Source organism: Ursus americanus, chromosome 33 (assembly GCF_024610735.1).
Source record: "Ursus americanus isolate L20-20 chromosome 33, mUrsAme1.1.p, whole genome shotgun sequence".
Classification (NCBI taxonomy): Eukaryota; Metazoa; Chordata; class Mammalia; order Carnivora; family Ursidae; genus Ursus; species Ursus americanus.
The window spans coordinates 19,538,613-19,564,850 of NC_142159.1; the positions used below are offsets into that span (position 1 = coordinate 19,538,613).

The 26,238-nt window shown below is 55.9% G+C and overlaps 1 protein-coding gene across 5 annotated transcripts in view; it reads right to left on the bottom strand.

Annotated features, from left to right (window-relative positions):
* Window positions 1-26,238, bottom strand: part of FBLIM1 (filamin binding LIM protein 1) — a 44,237-nt gene that overhangs the window by 15,704 nt on the left and 2,295 nt on the right. For 2 of the 5 annotated variants that reach the window (XM_087858690.1, XM_045774699.2), the window contains exons 2-10: window positions 22,127-22,183; window positions 21,420-21,689; window positions 16,429-16,598; window positions 16,227-16,265; window positions 15,784-15,901; window positions 13,978-14,147; window positions 11,151-11,329; window positions 10,210-10,327; window positions 6,206-7,796 (exon numbers count right to left, since the gene is read on the bottom strand). In XM_087858690.1, the coding sequence (XP_087714816.1) occupies window positions 7,683-7,796; window positions 10,210-10,327; window positions 11,151-11,329; window positions 13,978-14,147; window positions 15,784-15,901; window positions 16,227-16,265; window positions 16,429-16,598; window positions 21,420-21,669 (1,158 nt within the window). In that variant the 5' untranslated portion in view covers window positions 21,670-21,689; window positions 22,127-22,183 and the 3' untranslated portion in view covers window positions 6,206-7,682. Of the gene's footprint in view, window positions 1-6,205; window positions 7,797-10,209; window positions 10,328-11,150; window positions 11,330-13,977; window positions 14,148-15,783; window positions 15,902-16,226; window positions 16,266-16,428; window positions 16,599-21,419; window positions 21,690-22,126; window positions 22,184-26,238 lie in introns of those variants that run through there. The other 3 variants (XM_087858691.1, XM_087858689.1, XR_015722824.1) reach the window with 2 other exon arrangements.

Genomic DNA, 26,238 nt, shown 5'->3' on the forward strand with positions numbered 1-26,238 from the left:
TCTTCGCAGATAATAGAGGTGGGGGGAGCCGTGGGAAAAGCCTGCTCTAGAGGTCAGGACACCTGGGCCTCTGCCGCTAACCAGCTGTGTGGGCCTGGCGGGTCTCACAGCCTCTCCGGGCTCCAGTCTCCACTTCTTTGAGAATGGGAAGCTGGACTCCGTGTCCTAACCGTCCCTCGGCTCTGGACTTCTGCCAGGGCTCGGGCTTCCTCTGTCCTCAGGGAGAAAGTTCCACCGTCTCCACCAGCCAAGAGGCCCTTGTTGATTTGGTCTTGCCACCGGGGACCTCCTCCTCCCTCTTCCCATTTCCCCAGCAACATTCAGCTGGGCCTCGAGAAGAGCCTGGAACGCTCTAGGCCCAGCACCTGGGCTGGCTGACACCCACTCAGCCTTTGGGATCTTATGACTGAATGAATGAACTAATGAATGAAGTGGACGCTCCAGGCGAGTGGAGCCACGGTTTGCCTCCTCCGCCTGGGGCCTATGTGAGGCCGCCCTGCCGAGGAGGGGGTGCTGGTCGGAGGGGGTGCAGATTTCCAAGGGAGGTTCCAGCTGGGTTCTGGCCTTGCCGCAGCCCCCGGCTGCCTGCCCCATGACTCACAGGCCCCAGAGTTTTCTCAACCCTCCCCGGCCTTCCTTCTGATCAGGCCTTCAGGCCTAATACCCTCGGCTTCTCTCCTCCTTGCGGCCAGTCTCTCCCCCATGAACCTGTGACCCCCACCGGCTTTAAAGGACCAGCTTAAGAGTCCTGGCTGTATTGTGTTTTCCTGAGGAATCCTTGCTTTGCTTACAGAAAGGACAACATGGGTCACCCTGATTTTGTGACCCCTCACCCCCCACCCCTCCGTTGACATCTGTCTCCCGGTTGCTGGGGTGGAGGGGAGCCCAGCACTTTCCCTACCCTACCCTGATCACTCAGGCTCTGGAAGCCACCTGGGGTTAGGGAATGCCAGCTCCAACGCATTGTTTACACTGCTGCCCGGCCCTAGCCATCTGGGGCCACCTGTGGGGGAGGGGAGGGTGTGCTCCAATCCTGAGAACAGCCAGCCGGGAATCCACGTAAACTGGGTTGCGCTTCCCACCTCCCTGTCCTCCATCCGTGAACGCCTTCCCCCAGCTCAGCACAGGCCCGATCGCAGAGTATCTGATGGCCTTTCCTGTCCATCTTGTCCATGACAGGCAGTGAACCCCCCTGGAACTCACAGGCTTTCCCCCCTTCGTTCGCTTTCCTTTCCTAAGAAAAAACTTTTAATCTGGGAACAGTTTCAGATATACAGAAATGCTGCTAAGATCATGGAGAGTTTCCTTACACCCTTCACCAGTTCCCCTTTTGTTAACACCTTACAAAAACCATGGCTCGTTTGCCGAAGAGCGGAAACCAACACGGGTAAGACACTATGCACTCGACTCCAGACTCCATTCGATTTCAACAGTGTTTCCACTAATGTCCTTTTTCTGTCCTGGGATCCCATCCAGGGGACCCCACTGCATGTAGTCACGTGCTGTTCTATCCCCTTAAATGTGATGATGATGGTAGAGTTCTCTCCGTCCAACAGATGACGAAGAAGAGATAGGGGCGCGCCTGGGTGGCTCAGTCGATTAATCGTCTGACTCTTGATTTCGGCTCAGCTCATGATCTCAGGGTCCTGGGATCGAGCCCTGCATGGGGCTCTGTGCGCAGCATGGAGTCTAATTGTCCCTCTCCCTCCGCTCCTCCCTTCCCTCCCCCGCTCTCTCTCTCAAATAAATAAATAAAATCTTAAAACAAAAACAAATATACAACACAGTATTATTTTTAAAAAGGAGAAGAAGAAGAAGAAGAGATGGGGGGTGAGTGACCTGCCCAGTCACGGCTCAGAGGCCAGTGCAGGGGCACACACCCCCCATCAGTGATTTGGAGCCAGAAGCCACTGGCTGCGTGGCCAGCCGTGGGCCCCTTGTCTGGAGGATGGGCACTCACTTGGAGGCCAGAGTGAGGACAGAATGAGATCACGTCTGCAGGCGTCTTCCTGCCCACAAAATGGGAGCTGTTGTTATTACGACCGTCAGCACCATCATTACGAAGGGGCCCAGATCTCCTCAAGACTCCGGGTTCTTTGTTAAGGATTATGTTTAGACGAGCTCCTGCCACTCACCCTCTGGGCGTCTTTACCAGGGAAGAAGTCAGGCCTTCCAGACCTTGCTTTGACTCACCCCTCAAGACGAACAGAAATCCTAGGGTGCAGTCCCCCTGCGGCCATGGGCCGCGTGTCCTTGGGCAAGTCATGGCATCCCCCTGGGTCTCCGTTTCCTCGCCCATAAGATGGGGACTGCAGAGATGTTGGGAGGTCGCTGTGGGACTGTGCCCGGGGCAGCGGGTCGCTCAGGCAGACCTCTGGCCCTGGACGGTGAGGGGCAGGCAGGTCACAGCCTGGGGCTCCCAGCCGGGCAGGCCTGGTTCGGGCTCAAGTCCACCCCTGTCTAGGTGCGGCCCCCAGGCAGGCTCCATGACCCTGCTGAGCCCCGGCTTCCTGTCAGGGATCATCAATCATCCCAACCTCGCCAGCCTCACCCCGAGCAAGCCCTCACGAAGTCCGTCAGCTTCTACTCTGCCCTTCCTTACCCTCCGGCCTAAAGAGGTTGGGTCTCCGGGTCGAGCCGCTGGTGAGAGGCTTAGCCAGAGAGAGTCTAGGTCTTGCTAAGACCTTGTCCCGTCCACCTGAGCGGAACCCCCTCCCCAATCGCTCGGAGACTGTTCTGGGCTTCATCGGAACTCGCTGCGTGGAGCTGCCCCGCCATCGACCCCCCCCCCAGCCCGCCAGCCCAACACGCCCTCTGGAAACACCGACGGAGGAAGTGCTGCGGGTGATTTTCTAGAAACGGTAAAATCGTGACTCCAAAGCCGATACAAAATGAACATGGGTCAGACGTAGTGAGTGGCTCAAAGAGGCAGCAGAACATTCACGTTTATAGGCCAGGAATATGGAAATAAATGCGCCCATGGAGGCAAAACCGGTTTTCCACGAGGGGGTGAAGGGGTCTCAACCCGACAAGACAGAATTGGTCAGTTGGCTACAATTTGCAGCTGTAAAAGAATAATGAGAGGCTAGGGGCCGCCTGGCTGGCTCCATTGGCAGAGCACGCCGCTCTCGGGGTCGTGAGTTCGGGCCCCAGGTTGGGCGTGGAGCCTCCTCCAAATTAAAAAAAAGAAAGGCTTGCATCTGATACCCCAGAAGGGGGTGCTGGGTGCAGACATAGTTTTCCACTGAAGTACGTGTTTTTTTCTGCAGAAGGCAAGCCATGAACAGGGTGCACTCCGTGGTCTCTAATCTGATGATCGTTCATGAGATGAGTATGACTGTGAATGCAAGGTCCTTGCTGAATGAGCTGGGGACATTACTTCTCACTTGCAAGCGAGAGGCCTGCAGCTTAGGAGATGAGGGGCCCAAGGCGTTTATGGGTTTTTTTTTCAGCTGGGTTGTTTTTTGTTGTTTTTTTAAAAAGTATAGTTGACATACAATGTTTCAGCTGGATTTGGGCATCTGTGTTACATAATGGGTTCTGGAACATTCCAGACTGCGGGTGTTTGTGATGGGGGTCTGTAGCATAGGCCTGTAGTTTCCGCTGGACCTGGTTTGGCGCTGACACTGCTGTGCAGCCCTGGGGAGTTATGCCGTCTCTCCCACGTGCAGCTTCCTGGTCTTTGAACTGAGATATTAATAGTACCTACTTCATAGACTGTTATTTTTTTAGTGAGTAGCTATTCACCTTATGAGAACTGTATTTTTTTATTTATTTATTTTTTTAAAGATTTTATTTGTTTGTCAGAGAGAGAGAGAGCGAGAGCACAAGCAAGTGGAGCGGCAGGCAGAGGAGAAGCAGGCTCCCTGCTGTGCAAGGAGCCCGATGCGATGCGGGGCTCGATCCCAGGACCCTGGGATCATGACCTGAGTCGAAGGCAGATGCTTAATGACTAAGCCACCTACGTGCCTCCAAATAAATAGATCTTTAAAAAAAAAAAGGATTGGACACTTAACTGACTGAGCCACCTAGGCTCCCGGAGAACTGTATTTTAAATTGATAAAACCATTTCTTTGACAATACCCTGTGGTCACTGGGGTTCTTCCCTATCAGCCCAGCCTTCTCTGTCCCCATCCTGATCCCCTTCTCCTCTCCATTAATCCCTGTTTCCACCATTTGTGTCCCTAGCCAAGGACAGCCTTGGGTAAGGGGGACCCTGTGAAGGAGGTGCCAGGCAGAAAGGCTGAGCGTTACCAGCAACCTCATGCTGTCCTTTGTCCGGACTATGTGTTTACTTGGAGGGGTGGCGGCGCGGGAACTCCCAGGTGGGGACCTCCCAGCAGGTGCGAGTTTGGGCGGAGGAAGAATTGTCTTCCAACTTGGGTCTCCTTCCAAGAAGGTATGTTCCGGTTGCCGTAATTCCACAGCCACGCGGCACACTCTCTACTTGTCCAATTCATTTTCGCCTCTTCTCCTCACTGGCGGGCACGGATTATTCCCATCTTGCATCTGGAGAGGCTGAGGACCCCATGAGGGGCGTGAGAACCTTGGTGCCCCAGTTCGCTAGCCCATGCTGCCCTCTAGTGGCTGGGCACAGCACTTGCTTTCAGGAAGTCCCCGTCGCTGAGTGGCATCCCATTGGGTTTGCAAAGAGCGATGGCCAGCCTTCTTGGGCACCCCCATGGGAAGGAAGATCTCTAAGGACTCCTACATCCTTTATCACTTTATCAGCCTCTCCCCCTGTCTCTGAGCATTAAATAAACTTAAGTATATATTTAATTGTAAAATAGACATAACATTAAACGAATCCTAACCATTTGAAAGCGTGTCCAGCTCAGGGGCTTTTTTAAAGCACCGTCACACTGTGGTTCCATCTCCTCCTGTCTTGCAAACTGAACGTCTGTACTCGGCAAGCAACTCCCCATCCCCCCCTCCCTCCAGCCCCTAACCAACCATCCTTCTACTTTCTGTCTCTGTGAACTGGGCTATGCCAAGTACCCCAGAGAAGTGCAATCATACAGTATTTGTCTTTTTGTGCCTGGCTCATCTCACACTGCAGAACGCTCCCCAGAAGCGTCCCTTATGGCGTGATTTCTAAACATGCAGCCTGGAAGACAAAAGCATCCCCAGAATTTCATGCAGATACCATCCCTCCAAACACAAGCAAGCAGAAATAGGCTGAAACACGAGGAATCACAGCGCAAGGTTACGCATCCATGATGGGAAAAAACAAAGCAAACCGGCCATGGTGACTAAGAGAGCAAAGTGGCCCCTGGCAGCCGGGAGCCAGCTGGGGCGAGTGGCTCTGGGCCAACTGCAAAAATGGCCAGCACCCTCTGCCGCAAGCCACTGTCGCCTGACTGCCAATCCCTGCTGTCACGCCACCTTCTGGATATAAATACATCAAGCCTCTCAGTCTGTCATCCCTGCTTCCTGACAGCACACAGGGGGCAAACCCTTACCTCCCTAAATCCTCCCCCAGATCCCTCAATACCAACCGGAATCTAGAGTACTGGGAGCCCCTCCTAACATCTGTACACTGAGATGCCCCGCGGATCCCCGCGGTTCCCGCTCCTGTGCCGCGGCAAGCATGGGAAACCCAGCTCTGTCACTGCGGGCTTGTCCCCCACGGTCTCTGACGGCCAGCCCTGGGAGAGAACCCTCACCAGCCCGACATGTCTTTCTCTCGGCCACAGCAGCCCTCTGTGATAGAGGTCCGCATTGTTCCCATTTCACAAATGAGGAAAATCAAGGCTCAGGACCGATCACTTGTCCACACTGCCAAGTGGCAGAGTCAGGTCTGAGCACCCCCAAGGCCGGAGCCCCTTCCTCCACGCACCCTCCTCTCCAGAGCTGCGCTCACCAAGCGAACCCGGCTGTCCGCATGAACGTGGAGGGGGGACGTTCTGTTCGTGCGCAGACAGCACAGCCCGAGGGCAGGTGTTGACTCTGTGAACCCAGAGGGCCTCCCACAGCAGAGGCTCTGCTCTGGGCACCCTGCAGCCACCCTTGCTGCTGGAGGCCTGTGTCCAGGAACAGTGCACTGGCGTGCCTGGGGGTCGGCTGCTGCAAGCAAGTTTGGGGGAAGGAAGTACAGGAGCTGCCTGGACACTCGTGCCAGTGTGCAGACACTCAACCAACATGTCTCCAGCTCCTGCCAAAGGCCAGTGTTGACCTAGGGGAGATCTTAGTTGGAACACAGACGGACTTCTAACAGGTATGCATTTATTTTCATGTGTAATAGGAAAAAACATAACTAGCATATAAGATGTGACTGCAGGATATATTGTTTAGCATAAGACTAAAGTTCGAAATAAGTACAATAAAAAAGTATGTTGAATCGAAGAAAATATTAAGGAAGAAGAGAACAGGAGGTCCTGGGTTACAATGAGAATTGTGGAGGTGGTCCATGAGTGCCCGGAGTCTGGGACTCACTCTCCAAGCTTTGAGCCGGAAGCTGGGCTCTGCTCTGAGGCCCCTAAGAGGCTCTGCAGGGAGACTCTCCGGTACTTGGAGCCCGGGGCACCCCCACAGGTGTGCATGGTGCATCCGGACCACCCCCGGGAGGAAAGTACATATTGTTTAAATTTGTTTATGCCCTACAAGATGTTTTAGAAGTTAGCAACAGAAGTGATTTTCCTTAAAAGGAAAGAAGAATCTTCCAGGTACGGCTTTGAGGAAGCAGTGGTCACAGGGTAGCCTGGGTTGGAGGGTCCGAGTGGGACACGGGGGGGATAAACAGGGAGGCGGAAGGGACACCCCAGCACTGTCCTGGAGGAGTGTGTGCACGTGTGGAGTTTGTGTGCACAGCCCCAGGCAAGGCCGTAGGAGGAAACACTCAGAGCTCCTGGACCCCGTTCCCCAGCATACAACCAGCACTTAATCAATGCTGAACCACTGCTGCACTGGGAGGAGCGCCGGAAGGCGGGGCAGAGGGGTGGCTGACGTCCCTGGACTACCAGCGTATACCACCCTCTCCTCCTGCCCCTGCTGTTCAGCTTCATACCTGGGTCTGGTCCCCATGTCAGCACGACATGTCCTCCAGGTGAGAAGTCCATGGCTGCCACCACTCGGCCACATTCTTGTACATTTATGAGACACTTCCCATCAAGATCCCCACCTTGCCCCAAATCCAAAGAATGTTTCTCACCATTTCCATCTCAAATTCTTTTAAAGAGGGCTTTTTAAGGGACCCTGGAGGTTTACCCAAAGAGCTCAGTCCTGCAAGCCAGGGCTGGTCTTAGTATCCCCTACGGAACAGCTGAAGTGTCATTGCTAGGGACACGGGGTGTCATATAGAGAACTCACTCCAACTCACCCATGGAAATAGGGGTCAAGGCCAGTGCTCGAGAGGGGCTAGAGCCTTGGAGATGGGAACCCCGGGCACGAGGCTCCTGGCATGGAAACCTTCCAGAGCCCAGAGCCTAGAAGGAGGAGTGGAAAGTCTGAGGAGCACTGTCTGCCAGTTGCCCACCTCTGAGCTGGGAGGGGGCTGGGGGGGCTCAGCCCCTGTGGCCCGGACGTGGCGGGCAGAGCTGCAGGCTGGTCCCTGTCCTGGCTCAGAAGGAAAGTGTGCAAGAGTGGGTCAGAAAAGCAAACTGAGTCAGGAAAGGTTCCCCCCCGCCAATCCTCGAGTCCAGGGCTAGTGGGTGGCTCACAGCCCCAGGGCCCGATGGGTGCCCTCAGCAGCACCCTGCGGCGCTCCGCTTCACGTGGCACGGCTTACAGAAGAGACGGTTGTTCAGTGGGTAGCAGCCTTGGTCTGTGGGCTCCACAGACAGAAGGATCCTGCAGTCCTACGAGAAACAAGGCACGAGTGACGGAACCCAGGCCCGAGCACGGCGGCACAGAGCCCACAAGGGGTGGGGACTCCCCCAGCATTTGCTGATGAAATTAGCTGCATGAATGCACTCCCGAAGGGTCAGGAACGTGGCCCCTCATTTCCATTCTCCCAACACACCTGGGCCAGGTCTGGGTCAGGGAAGACGAGGCACATGGGGCTTTCATCCACAGGGAGGTGTGAGTGATGAGGGGAGGGTCAGCGGAGGGGAGAACTGAGGACACTGGGAGATTCATGGACACTGAGGGATCATGGAAAGAGCTAGAAGGGCCTTAATGACCACCCAGCCCCCTTTTGGAATGTAAGCTCTGCGAGGCAGTAACCCCATTTCCTGCTAGATCCCACCTAGCCCAGAGACTGGCACACCACAAGCCTACAATAAACATCTGCTGGGTGAATGACTGAATCTAGTCCAATCCCCTCATTTCACAGCTGGTGAAACTGAGGTCTGGGGAAAGACGGGCTTGTCCCAGGCCGTAGAGCTGGTTCTGGAGCTGGGACAAGACAGGTCTCCAGCCCGAGTCCAGGGGTCTTTCTTTTGCTCCCCTGTCTGCCCAGCTTCAAAACTGGCACAAACCTCCAATTTTTCAAATCACCAAAGGATTTCAGACCAAGGAGGACGGGGCCATCGTGACGCAGCACAGCCAGGGGAGAAGGGCGCCCTCATGTGTCTGTTCCCTGCAACTGCACCTCAAGTCACGCAAGGTGACGGGATCCTTGCTATTCCTGAAGGCCACTTGTTGGGCGTATCAGCTGCCAACCTCAGGTCCCAAAGGGGCACATGTAACCTCTCCTAAATTAGAATCAAGGGAGAAGACACCTCAACTATGACCGAGTCACAGTCTATGAGGGACTATGGGGTGGCCCAGAGCTGGCTAGATCCGGGTCACACGGGCCAGAATTGGAGCCACTTTTCTCAGGCTCAGTTTTTTCATTGTTCCTCATCTGAGAGGGCACCCTGAAGCCCATTTCCCTGCCTAGGGAAACAGCAGCCCAAATCACTTCCGGGCCATGGTGGTGCAAGCCTTCCCCAATTAGAGCAGCAGCCTGGGTGACGCTCACAGCCGCCTTTGCCAAGCTGACCAGGGGAGGCAGGGAGGGGTTGTTTGCTCACCAGCCAGGCTCAGGGAAAAGCTAATCACCACTGGGCCTAATGAGGGCTAGAGTGCTGATAATAGCACTTGAATGACATCATTGTCCTTGTAAGACGCGTTATCAGCTGGACTTTGAACCACAACCAACGCACAACATAATATGGAACAATACGTCAACTTCTCTACCAAACCGCCTTGTCACTTGAGTGCAAACAGCCCCTTGGCTCCATGCATCTGTTTAAATAAGAGCAAAGTAAAATAAATGTTTGGAATTACTCACTGGCTGGCTAAGAGATTTCCTCTGGGACACCCCACTCAGGTGACACCCATAAAAGCTGCTACCTTTGTTACCATCACCAGAGAAGACACATCAGCAACATGGGGGTGACAGAGGAAGAGGCGGGGGAGGGCTCGGAGCCTCCCCAGCAGGACCAACTACGTAACTGCAGCGTCCAGGGCAAGGTGCAAAGTAGAGCCCCTTGTCGGAAGAGGAAGACTTTCAAGACGGTGACAGCAGAGCTTTGAAGCAAGCATGGGACCCTGCTGAGCGGGGGACCCTGGGCTGGGCATTTCTGGCTGGGGTGACTGCACCAGCTTTAAGCAGCCTTCCCATCTCAGCCTCCCTCCACCCTGCAGCCTCCCCCTTCTTCTTTCCTAGGCTTGTAGCAACCCCTCGTAGTCTCATAGGGTCCTGCTTCCCTGGCCCCCAGGGGTTGTCAATCATAGCCCCCGGCCAGTGATTGGCTCAGAAATGATTGGGTCATGTGATCCACGCTGGGCCAATCAGAGGCCCTCTTGAGACTGCACAGGTTCCCTCGATGGGTTTCTAAGTTGGAAGGATGGCCGTGCCTGTATCCCTCCCCTCACAGAGGATGCTAAGCCCCCCCGGAAGAGAAGACGAAGCAAACACACAAAACAGGCAGAACCGAGAGGTGGAGAGAGAGGCCTGATGATCTCATCAATGACCTCACCGACAGCCTTCCCATGAGATTCCCTTTCTTGAGGAAAGCAGGATGGGCTTGGTCTTCATCATGAACTCGGAGCTCTGATTAATAGACTCTGTTTGAAATGATCTCCATTCTTATGTCTCTGCTACTGGGTGGGGAGCACTTGGGAGCTGAGATTTTCCCCCCTCCCGCCCCTTGACTCGTCCCCGTGTCCCGGCGCCCAGCACAGGCCTGGCACCCCGCGGGCTCTCGGCAGGGCTCCACGGGGGGGGGGGGGGGACAGGGTGCCACCAGCAGTGCGATCCTAACTCCTCACCGCCCCACTCACCTCACACCTGTAGCAGTTTTCGTGGAAGTTCCTCCCCATGCACTCGATTTTGAAGGCATCCTTCCCGTCTCGAGGGATGATGGGGTTCTCACAGATGCTGCACACGGGGGCGAATTTCCTAGAGGGAAGGGAACCCACGCTCGAGGCGCTCCGGCTAGGACCGCAGAAATTAGCTGCGGGAGCCGGGGCGGCACTAGCTCGCCTCCCCGAGCTATTTCGGACGCGTTGCCATGTGACTGCACCTGCAGCCACAGCCACAAACGCCTCTTTCTTCCTGGCAGGAGCGGAAGGAGAGGCCGGCGTAATTAGACCCGGCTTCCCAGGGTATAATTAGCAGGAGGCAAGGAAGTGACTGGGGAATGTTTGAATGTGAGAAAGCCGAGAAATCTCATGGGTGTTGAGCGGGGCTGAAACCCCATTTCGTTTATGTGGTATTGTAGGGCACTGCTGCTGCTTCTCCTTCTTCTTCCCCGTCTTTTGAACAGACTCACCTGTCTCTCCCCTTGGGCAGTGAGCAACCCCAGGGCGGGGCCCAGCGTGACGCCTAGCTTGAGGCTACTGCCTCCTAGTGCTCTAGCTCCAAGGGGAGCCCCTGGGGTCTGGGGGTTTGAATCGTAACTTCCCTACTGAGCAGCTGGGAGACTTGCCTGCTGCCTGCCTCAGTTTCCACATTTGGCAAAAGGGAATGCTTAACAGTACCTGCCTGACAGGCCAGGCTTGGGGATTGAAGGGCCTCACCCCGGTGGAATGCCTGGCACAGGGCAGGTTACCCGCAGCTACAGCCAGAAGCAGATGCGTGGTCAAATGTAGGGTGTGTGGAACGGGTGGACGGGTTTCTGTGAGCCCAGAGAGTTCAGGAACGCTCTGCTCCAGCACCTAGAGCTCGGGCCAGCAACTCTGTTCTGGTCGAGTCCCACCCAGGGCGCAGACCCTGCTCGTACCTGTAGAAGTCGTCCAGGCAGTACACCTCATCCTGGCTGTCCAGGGCAAAGCTCTCGTCCCCGATGCACCGGGCACAGGTCACGCACGTGAAGCAGGCGGGGTGGAAGGCCCGGTCCAGGGCCCTGATGATGTGCTCCTGGACCACCTCGCCACACTTGCCACACTTCTCCAGGGTGTCCTGGGACAGAGGGACATTGCCTCAGAGCCATCCCGTGGCTGTGCCCACTCCAAGCCGAAAGGGGTTTCTGGCCGGCGACCCACAGGGGCCCAGAAGCACAGGGGTGTAGGAGAAGGGCTCCCATTCATGCAACCGGCCTGTAACCACTGCCCTAAACCTCTACTGTTGCTTAAAGTGAATCGAGCTTGGCATTGTATCCTGGGCCTACAGCGAGGAATCCTGCCAAGAAGCTATTACTGCATTTTTTGTTACTAGGACATGCTGAAGGCCAGTGTCCACTAGAGCCCATAGGAGAAATCTCTCTTAAACCTCAAAGTCAGGAAAAGGAATTCCCGGAAGAACTGGTGTGCTTTTGATCTTACAGACAATGAACCTCAAAACTCCTTCCCTTTTCCATTTGGCCACTGGGAAGCTCAGAGTCAAATTCCATGTCCCACTCTCAGGAATGACTGTAGGGGTCTTTTATTCATATATTTTGGGGTATGAACTCTCCCTCTGGTCTCATCTCCCTTTCTACTTTAATTTTTCCTCTCTTCTGATTTCTTTTTCTATCTCTGAAATTTCACTGTGGTACAGTTAACATGAGATCTACACTCTTGGCAAATTTTTAAGTGTACAACACTGTTTAGTATCGGTATTTGTGGATTCTTATAAGCTGCCTCAAATCCCTTCTGGAATGAGGAGGTTGAGGGGGCTGAGGAAGGGGAAGAGGAGGGATGCGGGCAGGGAGGGAGAGAGGGAAAGAGAGAGAGAGACTACTAAGGCAGAGCAAAGACCTTCCAGCCTGTCCACGTTCTCTTCTAGACCTTCCAGCCTGTCCACTTTCTCTTCCCCTCCTGGCTGTGCTCCTGTTCATTTCACCCGATTTCATCCAGACAGGTGGGTATGTTGGTCTCTGCTGCCTAGACATCTGCTCCCACTTGGTGAGAACAACATTTCAACCTCTCTCCTTGTCCTGGGGAAGCCCTTCCCTCCCTAGAACACGACCCAAGTCTTCCTCCTGCTGCTTCTAGCTGTCAGTCCACCCTCATCCCTGCTTCCCCTCAGTGCCTCACCCCTGTCTGGCTGTAAGCCTAGGGCAGAGGATAAAGCTATCACTCCCCCCCCCCCCCCGCCCCGCTGTCATTTGATGGGATCAGAGGGATGGGGTGGGGTCCTTGCTGCTCCCACGGTGCCTCACTGGCTGCGGTGGTGTCTTGAGACTGTCATCAGATTGTCTGGATTTTACTAGATAGGCCTCCAAATAGTCTAACCCTTGGAATCGGTACTTTTCGAACTGCAGTGTGTGTATCAGAATCACAGACAGACTTGTTAAAAACGCAACTGCCAGGTGCTACCAACTCATGAGAACAAGGCCAGGCCTGGGCACAGCCAGGGGCCGCGTCTGTGATGGGCTGCATGCCACGCGGCATCAGAGAGCAATTCTAACATCGTGGCATCCAGACTAGCTCTCGCGGACTGCACCTGGAACTCACAGGCGACACAGATTCCTGCGAGACTGGGCACTGGAACCTGTGGCTGTCGGTGAGAGAGGCAAGAGCACCGGAGGGCTCCAGAAGCAGATGGGGCTGGGGGAGAATCCCAGCTCCACCACCTTCTGGAGTGTGACGTGTGTGACAGGCTGGGTACATGTCCCCAAGACATGCATGTCCTCATCCCTGGGATCTGTGACTACCTTTAGTGGCAAAAGGGCCTGCAGATATGATTGAGTTCAGTGTCTTTTTTTTTTTTTTTAAGATTTTTTTATTTATTTGACAGAGAGAGAGACAGACAGCAAGAGAGGAAACACAAGCAGGGGGAGTGGGAGAGGAAGAAGCAAGCTTCCAGCAGAGCAGGCGATGTGGGGCTCGATCCCAGGACTTCCGAGATCAGGCCCTGAGCTGAAGGCAGACGCCCAACGACTGTGCCACCCAGGCGCCCCATGAGTTCAGTGTCTTGACATGGGGAGATGATCCTGGGTGGGTCCTAAGTGCCACCCCAAGTGTCTCCATAAGAGGGAGGCAGAGGGAGATTTGACACAGAAGGAGGAAGTAGGACATGGAAGCAAGATGCCTCCCTGCTGACTTGGAAGGTGGACGAAGGAACCAAGGGACACAAAGGATGCAAGGGGCGCAGCTTCAGAAGCTGGAAAAGGGAGGCGGCCGGGTGGCTCAGGTGGTTAAGCATCTGCCTTCGGCTCAGGCCATGATCCCAAGGTCCTGGGATCGAGTCCCACATCAGGCTCCCTGCTCAGTGGGGAGCCTGCTTCTCCCTCTGCCTGCCGCTCCCCCTGCTTGTGCTCTCTCTCTCAGACAAACAAATAATAAATAAAATCTTAAAAAAAAAAAACCTGGAAAAGGTAAGGACACAGATTCTCCCCTAGAGCCTCTGGAGGGGGTGCAGACTTGGACTTCCGGCCTCCAAAACTGTACGAGAGGAAACGTGTGCTGTGTGAAGCCACCAAACTCGTGGTAATTTGTTACAGCAGCCACAGAAAGCTCACACACCTTGGCTGAGCTCCTTCCCCTCTCGGAGCCTCAACTTCCTCATCTGTGAAATGGGTCGCTGGGCCTGCCTCCCAGGATAACTGTGGGCAGTGAAATAACGGGACACCTTCCAAGCGCCCAGCACGGTGCCTGGTGCCGGGAGGCCAGCCGCAGGGGGGTTACCTGGTAGCAGGGTTCGCAGAGGGGCCGCCCGTCCTTCTGGTAGAAGGTCTGCCCGGCCAGCTGGCGGCGGCAAGTGCGGCACGTGAAGCAGTGAGCGTGGTACTGCCTCTTCATGGCTTCCACAGCCAGCTCTCGGGGGGACACGGTCTTGTGGCAGAAGGCACAGACGTCTGGGGTGGAGGAGACGCAGCTTGTCAGCCGCCCGGCCTGGGCCTACCGCACCCAGGCACCACCCAGGACAAGCCTAGAGCACTGGGTCTCTGCCTCCAGCCCCCGGGGGTGCGAGTGTGGCCTCATTTTAGGAGGAGCGGTGAAAAGGAACGTGAACACCTCTGAAAGCCTATGTCAGGGACGCCTGGCTGGTTCCGACAGCGGACAGTGCGACTCTTGATCTCGGGGTTGCGTCTGAGCCCTACCTTTAGTGTAGAGATTACTTAAAAGTAAAATCTTAAAAAAAAAAAAAAAAAAAAGCCGAAATCAAAGGACACAGCATCGGGACGAGTGGGTTGCCATCCGTAAAAATTTGAAGGAGGCTCCACAGTGACACCTTTATACCCAGATGATTCCAAATGTATCAAATATCTTAAGTGTGAGAAAATGAAACCATAAGACTGGAAGAAACCGGAGAAGTATATTATGACTTTGGAGCAGAGAAGGCTTTCGGTGCCTGGCAGGCACTTAGTAGCTGCTAAGTAAATAGTGAGCACACAGCGGGGGAGGCGGCGGGCAGTCATGCCTCAGACGCCGCTGGTGGGGGTGCGGCTCGGGAGGACCCCAGAGGCCAACGCGCCAAAAAGATCAAAGTTATAAATGCACCCGCCCTTTGACCACAGTATTTCCTCTTCTAGAAATTTCTCCCACAAACCTGCACGCGGGCAAAATGACCTACATGCAAGGAGATTCGTCTCAGCCTCAGTGTTGTAGCAAGAAACCACCTATGTGCCCGTCCACGGGCGACTGGCTACGCGCATATGGCAGGGCCCCGATGAGGACTGCTATGCAGCTGTGCAAAAGAAGGATGTGGCGCGAGCTCTTCGATGTGTGAAGGAAAGAAAGCAAAGCGCGGAAGAGCAGAGAGTCTGCTACAGTTTGTGGGACCGCGGGCCGGGGTGGGGGCAGACACAGGGTCGTACTCACTTGCACAGGCATTGAACATCTCTGAAAGGATATGCAAGACATTAACCACAGGGGCTGCCCACCTGGCAGGAAAGCGGGGGCCACCGGGATGGTGCAAAGGGGAGACTTTTCACTCTACACCTTTCCGTGCTTTTTCTTTTGTCTACGCGAGAACATTACGTGCTCAAAAAATTAAATAGTGAAAAAATTCAAGGTATTTTGCTATCACAGCACATTTGGCTGATCAATACTTAAATGGATTTCAGTTCGGGGCTCCTGGGTGGCGGGGTCAGTGGAGCGTCGGACTGGTGATTTAGGCTCAAGGTCATGATCTCAGGGTCATGAGACGGAGCCCTGCCTCAGGCTTCACACTCAGGGAGGAGTCTGCTTAAGACTCTCTCTCCCTCTCCCTCTGCCCCTCCCCCACCCTCTCTCCCAAATAAATAAAATCTAAAAAAAACAAAAAACAAAAAAAAACCTAGTGTTAAAAAAATGGATTTCAGTTTAAAGGAAAAAGATTAAGGCAATAAACATAAAATTGATGTATAATTATAAGGCCCATCACTGAACCGTGAGCAGCAGGGACAGATGCTGGCAGGCCCTGCTCTCCTAGTTCCCACGTGGAAGCTCATGCTTGTCCAGTGAGGGCCCCTGGGGGCCCCCCAGAAGTTTCCAGCCCTGAGCCCATACCTGTGGATGCCTCTCTCTCGTGGAAGCCAACAGGCTCTTCTGGGGGAGGCGGCAGCTCCTCCTCTGTGGGCCTGGGGAGAATGGGCCGAGGCCGGACCGGAGGTCCCTCCGCCAGGGGCTGTGGGGATACAGGGGGAGGGCAGGACAGGTGTCAGCCAGTGGGGACCCCGCACAGCCCTCTCAGCTCTGCTCCTCCGCTGACGGCACCAAGCACAATCAGCCCCACTGTGCAGAGGAGGAAACCGAGGCACAGAGAAGCAAGGGACCTAGTGTCACTCAGCAGGAAGGTTGACAGCAGTGGCTGGGGCCCAAAGCTACTTCCTCCTACTTCTGAAGAAGCTCCTGGAATTCTTCTTCCCTGGCCTGGAATCCTGCCCGTTTCTACACTGGCGTCTGTTAAGGGCGGAGGATTAAAAATATCTTCTCAGAGCTGAAGGGCGTACCTGAGGGGGAAAAGGCTGCGGCATCCCTCGTCCAGGGACCTTGAAAAACAGGACCAACTTTTACCGGCTTGGAAGTTTCGAAGAGGGACAGCCCTCAAGCAGGAGCAATCTCCAGGCTTAAATCCCTACCCCTCTCCCTCCCTCCCTCCCTGGAGCCCCTGGGGCTCCACTGGGGGTGGGGGAACCAAGGGGTTGGCAGTACCTGGGGTGGGGGTGGAGGCGGGGGCAGGTGCAGCTGCTCTAAGTCTGAAATGAGCGCCGTTCCCATTGAGGCAGGGGGCTCCTCATCAGGGGAGGGCGGTGGAGGTGGGAGGAGGTCCAGATCCGGCAGTGCGTCCTCGCCATCCAAGGTAGGAGGAGGGGGAGAACATCCTGCAACCAAAAGGGGAGAGAGGGTTGGTGTGAGTCTCTGCGGGTGGACAGAAAAGGTGTCCACTTACCCAGAAGGCCATGCGGCATGGGGGCTAAGAGCTCAGGTCCAGGGTCCCCCAGACCTGCGGTCCATCTCTGGCTCTGCCACTGACTTGCTGTGTGTCCTTAGGCAAGAGACTTCACCTCTCTGGGTCTGTGTGCTCAGTTGAAACATGGGCATCAGTCTTTCTGGGCTGTCGTGCGGACAGGAAGGGCTTGGTACAGGAGATGGCACGTGGCATGGGCTCAGAAAACAGAAGGTGTCAGAACCCCCCATAACAGCCCTCCCCTACCGGGACGCTCGAGGGCCCCAAATCCTTGCTAGAAGGTCCTTGTTGAAATACAAGCGAACTCAACCGCTAAGGCTATGCAAAGTGGGGCTCCTGGCTCAGCAACAGCAGTGACCGGAAGTCTCGCAGAAATGCGCCTTCTGGGTCTGCCCCTGATCTGGAGAATCGGAACTTGTGTGGTGGGGTCCAGCCACAGAGAGCACAGAAGCCCTCCCAGTGACACTATGCCACCTAAGTGTGGGAACCACCGCCCTGGTTAAATAACCGGTCCAGGCAATGACTATCAAGTGTTGAAAGCATCAGGCAACAGGTTGATGGAGAACTTTCCAAAGGAGGGGTCAGGCTGTCACCACCTGAATCCACTGGTTAATAACCCCAGCAGATACCAGGGGGCTTCGGGCTCATGTTACACTGCAGGCAGGTACACCCTTAAATGTTCTTACCAAAGCAAACCCCAAAACATAAACAAGAACCAAACCCAATCTAATCAGGTCTCCAGAATTAACTCCGCTAACAATAAACTTGGAAGAGGGGGTGAGTTGAATGGCGCCCCAAGACAGCAGGGGAAAAATCAGGGACATTCTACAGAAACTGACCCTACTTTTTGCAAAAAGTCAATGGCATGTGAGAGAAAAAGAAAGGAGAAACTTCCCTGGCATTAAGAGACTTTAGAGAAAAACAACCACATACGGTTCATTCGTGTGTGTGTTTTGTCCAATAAAGCAGCCACCAGTCCCGTGTGGCCAATAAGCACTTGGCACATGGCTGGTCCACACCGAGATGTGCGGGAAGAATCAGGACTGAAAACACAGTGTAAAATATCTCATTGATAGTTTCCATAATTACTGCTGAAATGATCATTTTACTGTATCAGATGGCACAATATACATTATTAAAATTAATATCACTTGGGGCACCTGGGGGGCTCAGTCGGTTAAGCGTCTGCCTTCAGCTCAGGTCATGATCTCAGGGTCCTGGGATCGAGTCCCAGAGTCAGGCTGCACGCTGAGCCTGAGTGTGAAGCCTGCTTAAGATTCTCTCCCTCTGCTCCTTCCCCTACTCATGTTCTCCCTCTCTCTCTCATTAGAAAAAATAAAATAATAATAAATAAAATTTAAAAAAGAACCACCCAACAGCAAACACACGTACATACATAAGAAAAACACCCTGGCATGACACCATTTTCTTGGTTAGTGCAGGAGAGCTTAACTCCTTTCTTTTTTTTTTTAAGATTTTATTTATTTGAGAGAGACACACAGTGGGAGACAGCACGAGCGGTAGAGGGGCAGAGGGAGAAGCAGACTCCCTGGGGCTAGATCCCAGGACCCTGGAATCCTGACCTGAGAGGAAGCCAGACGTTAACCAGGAGAGCTGAACTCCTGCTGGGAAGGCTGAGGTCCACAGAAGGGGAGGGGCCTGGATCCGAGGCCCTCTTGGGGGAGGACAGAGGAAGGAGGGGGGCTGAGGATCGCCCAGCTCCTGCCTTAGCCCCAGGCTCTGCTCTCTCCAGGAACAGCTCCCCAGCTCCCCTGGAGGAGGTGACTGGGGGTCAGGAGAGAAGCTGGCCCTGAAAATCCAGTCGGCTGCTGCCACATACGGGGAGAGCGCTATTAATAGTGCCCCAGGGAGAAAGGGCAGGGAGCCTGGTCGGAGTCTGCCCTCCGCTCCCCTCCTATCTCTGGGGCACAAGGTAGGCCAGGCCTCACAAGGTCAGACTGCCTTAGACACCCATGGAAAGCAGACGGAAAGTGCCCCAGGCCCTGCCCCCTGAAGCCCCAGGCTCTGGTCCCATTCCCTGCGGATTCACTGGGGCACCTCTCTGGGCTTCCGGTTTCTTACCCATTCCACAAAGATAATGAGCCCCCTGCCCGTTCTCCCAAGGACTGAGGGACGGTACAGATGGGAGGATTGTTCTAGACCTGTGAGTAAGCCACAGAATCCTCTGGGGGCTTGCTCAGAGGCAGACGGGGGCCCCACCCCCAGAGCTTCTGACTCAGCAGACTTGGGGGAAAGCGCCTGAGAATTTACATTCTTGAAAAGTTCCCAGGTGAAGCTGCCGCTGGTTCGAAGACCACACTTGGAAAACTAGTCTTCCGCTCCCGGAGCTTCAGTTGCTTAAGGCCTTCGGGCTAGAACCACAGTTCCCCAAGCGTGGTCCGCAAACCAGAGCCTCAGCATTACCTGGAAATGTGTAAGAAATGCAAATTCTTCGGCCCCACGGCGGACCTGCTGAATCAGAAACACCCAGGGTGGGGCCGGCTGTGTCGGAACAAGCCCCCTGCTGATGCTAGGCTGCTCCAGTGTGAGAACCTTGCTCCCGCAGAGCTGAAGTGAGTCAGGAACCGGATCACAGAGAGGCAGCAGGAGCGCTCAGGCCTCTCCCAGGACCCTGCCTTCTTCGGTCCTGGCCAGGACAGGCATTCAAGACAGCCGGGGCTGGAGGCCCGCAGGCCGCCGTGCAGAGGGGCCCGAGCTGGACCAGGGTCACGTGGCCAGGAGCAGGAGGAAGAGCAGACTTTTAAAGAGAAGCCAAGAGAAAAACTGACTTCTGAATGCGAGTTGGTGAGGCCGCAGTCAGGGCACGTGAGCATCTGGGGGGGAGCGGGGACCTCTGTCAGGATGAAAGGGCCAAATACACGTGTGTGGACTCCCACGGGGACGAGCACTAGCTGGGGTGTCAGAGGCCAGCCTGCCCCAGAGATGGCTCGAAGCAAGTGGCAGGGCCCCGGGGCGTGCTCTGTGCTCTGAGGTCAGACCAGACTCATGACCACGCTGCTCACCTAGAACTTGTCTCACTCAAGCCAGGCTGAACCCCAAGATGCCCTGGGCTCTGCCCCTGTGCCAAATCGGCCACAAAACGGAGGACCAGCTGACCAGCACGGCGGGGCGCCCCCTCCCAGAGAAGGCCGCTTCTGTTACCACACTCCCGGGATCTTCTGACTGTAACTCCAACAGCCCATGAGAACGTCCTGGAAATGCTGGCACTGGGGCATCTACACCATATATCCTGGACTCCCTCTCCTACCCAGAAGGGTCGTCATTTTTTTCCACCGGATCACACGTCCTGCTGTGTGAATTCCGCTCATCGTGGTCCTGGTTCTACATGGAAGCACCGGGAGGAGGCCGTGTTCTTGGGATGTGTGGTTAGAAAGGACAGATCTGTTTACAAGGTCGTGGCGTATGAAGAGGCATGTTACATGCATGTCCATGCACTCCCACGCGTGTACACGGGTGGCCCCTTCTCCTGCCCTCTCCTGGCCCCTCGGAATTGGCAGTTCCTATTGGTCTTCAGGTGGTTTCTGTGGTGATGGATGCACAGGGCTGCCCTAACCCTGCTCGGGGACAGCAGGACACCTGACTCTGCACCCGGGGGGACCTCAGGGGGCTCATCCTTGATGTCTCTGGGCCTCCTTATTCCACCTGGTGTCCTGTAAGGCGAGCCATCCCCCTGCCCCAGGCCCCTGGGTTGTCCTCCTTCCTTGTTTCTACCCAACCAACAGCTAAGACGCCATGGAGAGGGGTCTCCAAAGCTCACTGTCACCACGGCAGCAGAGCCAAGCACAAGGTAAAGGAAGAGCCATGTGTGAAGTATGTCCATTCTGTGATGGATGCATCACATACATGACCAAATTTCCACTTTCCAGAGGAGGAAACCAAGCAAACAAACATCTTGCCTAAGACCACAGAGCCAGTGAATGGCAGAGCTCGAGAAAGAATAAAACCACCTTTGAGATCCTTCAACATGCCAGCGTGCCCCATTCATTCCTGCCTCAGGGCCTTTGCACTTGCTTTTCCCACTGGCCAGCTCTATCCTGTCATTCAGGTCTTAGCTGAGGTGAAATGGCACCTCTTTGGGGAATCCATCCTGACTGCTCCACAAAAAGTGGTACCTCCTGGGGCTCCCTGCTCAGCGAGGGAGTCTGCTTCTCCCTCTACCCCTCCCCCTGCTCATGCTCTCTCTCTCATATAAATAAATAAAATCTTAAAAAAAAAAAAAGTTATACCTCCCACCACTTCGCCGTGCTTTGCTCCTGTCCAGCACTTGTGTCTCCCCAACATTATATATTTTTGCCATCTGTTTCCCCCACTAAGATTTCAGTTTCATGCAAGCTGAAAGCCTTGTCTTTCTTTTCATGTCCCCAGCCTCTGGCCCAGAAGAGTAGCAGCAGGTGACACATTTAACACCTTCCACGTGACAGGCGCTGGCCCAAACATATGTACTAATTCCACTAATCCACTGAGGAAGGTACTATCATGACGCCTGTTTTATAGATTAGGAAACAGAGGAACAGAGAGGGCGCGTGCTTGCCAACATCACACAGCCAAGCGGAAGAGCCAGGATTCAAACCCAGGCAGGTGGGCTTGAGTCTGCCTGGCACATAGCAGGTGCTCATGAAGGAACGGACGCATGAATGCGCTCGGAGCCTGTCCCTTCCTCCCCACCTCCGTGCTGCCTCTGAGCCAGCCTCGTGCCCGGTGCCCCGCTTCTTACCGCCATTGGCGAGCTGGGGTGGCACAGCCGGCACAGCGGCTGCCGCCCGGGCAGGGGGTGTCCAAAGGCTGGGTCTCCCCGCCGAGCCAGCCCCGGGCGCCTTCACGGTGGCAGGGGCCTCCCGGGGGCGGCCAGGCCGGGCCTCACAAGCTGCCGGCTTCACCTCTTCGGCCACAGCCAGGTTTCGCCGCGGGGGGGCCAGCGTAATAAAGACAGACGAGGCGACCCTCTTCTCGGGCTTCGAGGCCATTGTCTCGGTTCCTGGTGGGGCTGGGGACAGAGTGGGGCTCCAGCTGGGGCAGGGCTCAGGACACAGGGACATGCTCTAGACAGACAGACATCCCCAGGGCACCGAGCCTCCCTCCTGCTAACACGACAGGAGGGGCCACCCCACTGTGCCCCGCCTGGTCCCAGCGGACACAAAGAAGGGGCTAGGGATGTCCTGCGGGGGAGGGCAGGTGTCCACCAGGTGACTCGGCCACACGGAGGTGACCCAGCAGTCCCACCGGCCCTCCCCCCAACCTGCACACCTGGGGAAGCAAAGGGCAGCCCTGCCCCGCTCACCTCACAAATGATTAATTTTGCTCATCTGAGAAGTGTGAGGAAGGAGCCGCTCCTCCAGGTCCCCACCCCCCAGGGCAGCTGACTGCTGGTCCCAGCCCAGGGCCCGGCCTGCCGCGGGGCCACACCCCAGGTCCCTCCCTCACCTGGGATCCACTTCTCCTGGGAAGGCCGAAGTCCCCGGGGGGTCCAAACTGGCTGTGCTGTGGGAGGGAAACAGCGTGACCCGTCAGAGCCTTAGGGTTGGGTTCCAGGAGGCAGAGGGGACAGAACAATCTCTCTCTGCACCCACTGTCCTAAGCACTTTCTGCCCACTGGCTCCTGAGTCCTCCTGGCCGCTGGGGGAGAGGCGCTATGACTATCCTGACAGATGGGGAAACCAAGGCTCAGAGAGGTGAAATCACTTGTTCAAGGTCACACAGCAGCAGAGACGAGATTTGAATCCAGCGGCCATGATCTTGACCACTTGGCTCTGCCACCCTCTCCCAGCCCAGCCCACCGCCGGCATCCTTTTCTCTGTATCAGCCTCCATATCCAATCAAGTCTTGATTCTATTGTCAGAATCTCTCACTCTGTCCCATCTCCAAAACCAGGCTCTGGTTCAGGCACCGGGGTGAGGTAGGGGTGGGAGCCCCTGTGATCTCCAATCCTGCCCTGTCCCTGGAGTGATCTTTCTAGAGCATAAATTTGTCTCTCCTCTACTCAAAAACCTTCCATGGCTCCCTACTACCTTCAAAATGAAGTCCAAATTCCTCTGGCTTCAACTTATTATTTTTCCTTCTTTTAAAAGATTTTATTTTTAGGGGCACCAGGTGGCTCAGTCAGTTCATCGTCTGACTCTTGATCTCGGCTCAGGTCATGATCTCAGGGTCATGAGATCAAGCCTTGAGTTGGGTTCTGTGCTAGGCATGGAGCCTGCTTAAGATTCTCTCTCTCTCTCTCCCCCTCTCCCCCTTCCCCAAGCTCTTTCCCTCACTCTCTAAACAAATAAGGAACAAAAAAGATTTTATTTTGAAATAATCTCTACACCCAACATGGGGCTTGAACCCACAGCCCTGAGATCAAGAGTTGCAGGCTCTTCTGACTCAGCCAGCCAGGCGGCCCTCAACTTCTTTTTTTGACCACCGTGGACCGTTCACCCTTTCTCAGCTTTTTCTCTTACCCGCCTTGGAGTGTTTCCACCCCTACCCCCCACAGGGCGAATGTCAGTTTTTTCTTAGAGGCCCAGCTTTTCCACGAAGCCTCCCCTGATTCCTGACCCCCTCCCGGAGGCAGCTGTCTGCTTCCACAGGGTGATGACAGCCCATCACAGGACATGTTGGCTCCCTGTCACCACGTCTGCCCCTACCTCCCCAAGTGACTACACGTGACTTCAGCGGTGCTCGTAATCTCTGTGACCCAAGCCGTGTCGGCATCCGGGCACGGATCTGGGAGCAGGGCAGCATTCCTGATGTCAAGGAGCCCATTTTCCATCCCCCAGGTGGTGCCTGCAAAGAGTAGCCTCCAAGGCCAAGGCTGAGCGGGGAGGGGGGGGCGCTCAGGCGGGGGGAGGGCAAGTCGACCACATTCAGCCGGGGGTCCTCACTGGGCTCTAAGGGCTTATGCCCACTTTGAGCTGGGTCTAAGCTGGGTCTCCCCCCTTTCTAACTCACTCTCCAGCTAAGCCACCCCGCTCTGGCTCCAAAGGCCAGCCCACAGGTATGCGGGGAGAAGAATAAATAGGGACCCAGTGAGTGAATCTCAAGAAATGGGGCTGGGTGGGTAGGGGCTGAGGGTCCTGAGGGACCCAATGGCAGACCTGGAGCCCTAGCGGCCACTCATAGGGCCCCCTCTGTATCTCAAAGTCCACTGAGAGGCCACTTCGGACTCTCATGGTGACTAAGGGAATAACAGTAACGAACACAACCAATGTGCCTCAATCCCTCTCACATTGGTTTATATGTTTGGTTAAAACGTATAGGTCAGTCTGATTAACGAAATACCTGCTCTGAACAGGAAACAACCTATGAAGCTTGAAAAGTCCTTTCAAAGTGCTTTCCTGCTGTTTCTTGCTCTCTACGCGATGTCTGGCGGTACATATGCTTCCTGACACTGGCGGCCACAGCCACGGGTCATGCAGCACCATATGCTTTGACACTTCCGGGCTTTGGATTTGGTTACAAGTTTAAGAGCCTAATTTTGTAAGCAGTTTTCTCAGATGCCCGTGCAAGAAACGACAGCAATGGCACTTAGTGACCAAGTGTGGGCTGTGTGCCCGGCACCGTGTCATGTGCTCTCTGAGCCCCAAAACGCACCTCGTTTGCGACACAGCCCCTTATGCCCCCACTTTACAGGTGGCTCCAAGTGAGGCCCCGAGAGGGTAAGTGACTTTTCCAGGTGACCTTAGCAGACTTAGCAGACTCAGAATTCTAACTGAGCACCATTTTGACCTGAGTCCTGGTGCAGGGGGTGCGGGGGGTGCGGGGGTGGGGGGTGTCCTTGGACCTGAGACGACACACGTTTCCCTCCCTGGATGGTACGGGACCTCCAAATCCTCAGGCCTGTTCTCACCCCCCCAGAATGGCCCGATCGGGATAGATTTTCTTGTGGTCAGTGCATTCTGGGCTCATCCCCAGAGACTGCTGTGGATGCCTCCTCCGCCCCCCTTCGACCCTGCTCTGACCCCCACTCCACCCCAGCCCACCCCTCCGGGAAGTCAGATCTGTGGGTTTCTCGGAAAACACCCAAGGCAAACGTCCTAGCTCTGAGGCCAGATGTGCACAGCTGGGCAGCTCCACCCCCCACCATCCCTCCCTGTGGTTCCCGCAGGGACTTCTGGCCCCAGGGGAAGGGGCCCCCCGCTGGGGATTTTCAAAGCCTGTCAGTCAGGCCCCAGGCTGCTAGGAGAGGGAGCCTTGGCCTCCCTCAGCTCCCACTGCCCCCAGGTCACCCCAGACCAGGGTATGTGTGAGAAACGTCCCTGTGGGGCTACTGGCCAGCCGCACCCAGGGGACCCTCCGCCCCCATCCTTCCTCCCGTAGAGGGGGAATCTGAGATCCAGTTGGGTAAGCGGAGAAAGTGGGAACAAAGGGAAAGAAAGTCATTTCCTGTCAAGAGGAAGGAAGGAGGCTGAGATCCAGGCAGCCACCCACCCAGCCCGGCTTTAGGCTGCAGCCCAGGGCAGGGGACAGGCTGGCGGGCCTCCTGGTAGTACCCCCCTCTTTCCCTTCCTTCCTTACTCCTCCTAACACCCTCCAAAAACTTCTGGAACCACCTGTAATCTTTGTTCTTTGACACTTGGACAAAGCAATCTCTGCTTGGTTCAGAATGACACTTTGCCGGAGGTGGGAATGAGACTGTGCCCACCCCCTGCAGCCTTGGGTAGGGGTGCCCTTTTCCTCTGCCCCACCTCAGGGAAGCCAAGGAAGCACAGAGAGCTGGATTCATGCCCGGCCCCACCTCTTTCCTGCTGGGTGACCAGGAGCAGGTTACTGACCCTCTCTGGGCCTGTTTTTTCCTAAAGTGAGAATTAAAAAGTCTGTCCTGAAAGGCGGTTGGCTGAGAGAATACAAGAAGAGAGAGCTCCAGATCTTGGTACTTGGTGGGTGCAAAGAGAAGGCCAGCTGGTTATCCAGCCCCTGATGGGGAGGAGCCCCCAGGGGCCCAGCTGGTTTGGGGGGCCTGGGAGGACCCGACTTGGCTTCCGTCATCAAGAGCAGGAATCTGGGCGCTGCCCGGGCGCTTCCCGGGGTACCCAGAGCAGGGCTGGGGGAGGATCCACGCCAAGATGCCCCACGGCACACCCCTTCCCAGCCCCCGACGGGGATTTGAGGCCCAGAGAGGGGCGGCCCTGGGCCCCCCCCTTCCCCTCGCCTGACCCGGGCTGGGTGAAGGGGCCCGGAGCTCCCCGGAGCTCCGGAAACCCGGCGCCCTCCCGCAAGCAGCCCAGCCGGGCGGCTGGCCGGGTCACTGTGGGGCGCCGCCGGGGACTTTAATTCGATCCATGTGCGGGACGCTGTCCTCTTTGTGCGGGAGCTTCCGCCCTGCCCACCTCTTCCCCCGGCGCCCCGCTCCGGGGCAGGGACACCAGCCCTCCCCCCGCTCCGGGGACAGAGACCTGGGGCCAGGAGCCTAGGCGGCACCCCCGCCCCCCGCGGGCCCCCTGCAGGAGAGCCGGGGGCTGGGGTCCCGGCCGAGGGGGCGGGGTGGGCTCCGGCCCGGGGCTGCCCTTGCTGTCACCTGTGTGCGGCCGGGGCAGGGGCGGAAGGACGGCCGCCCC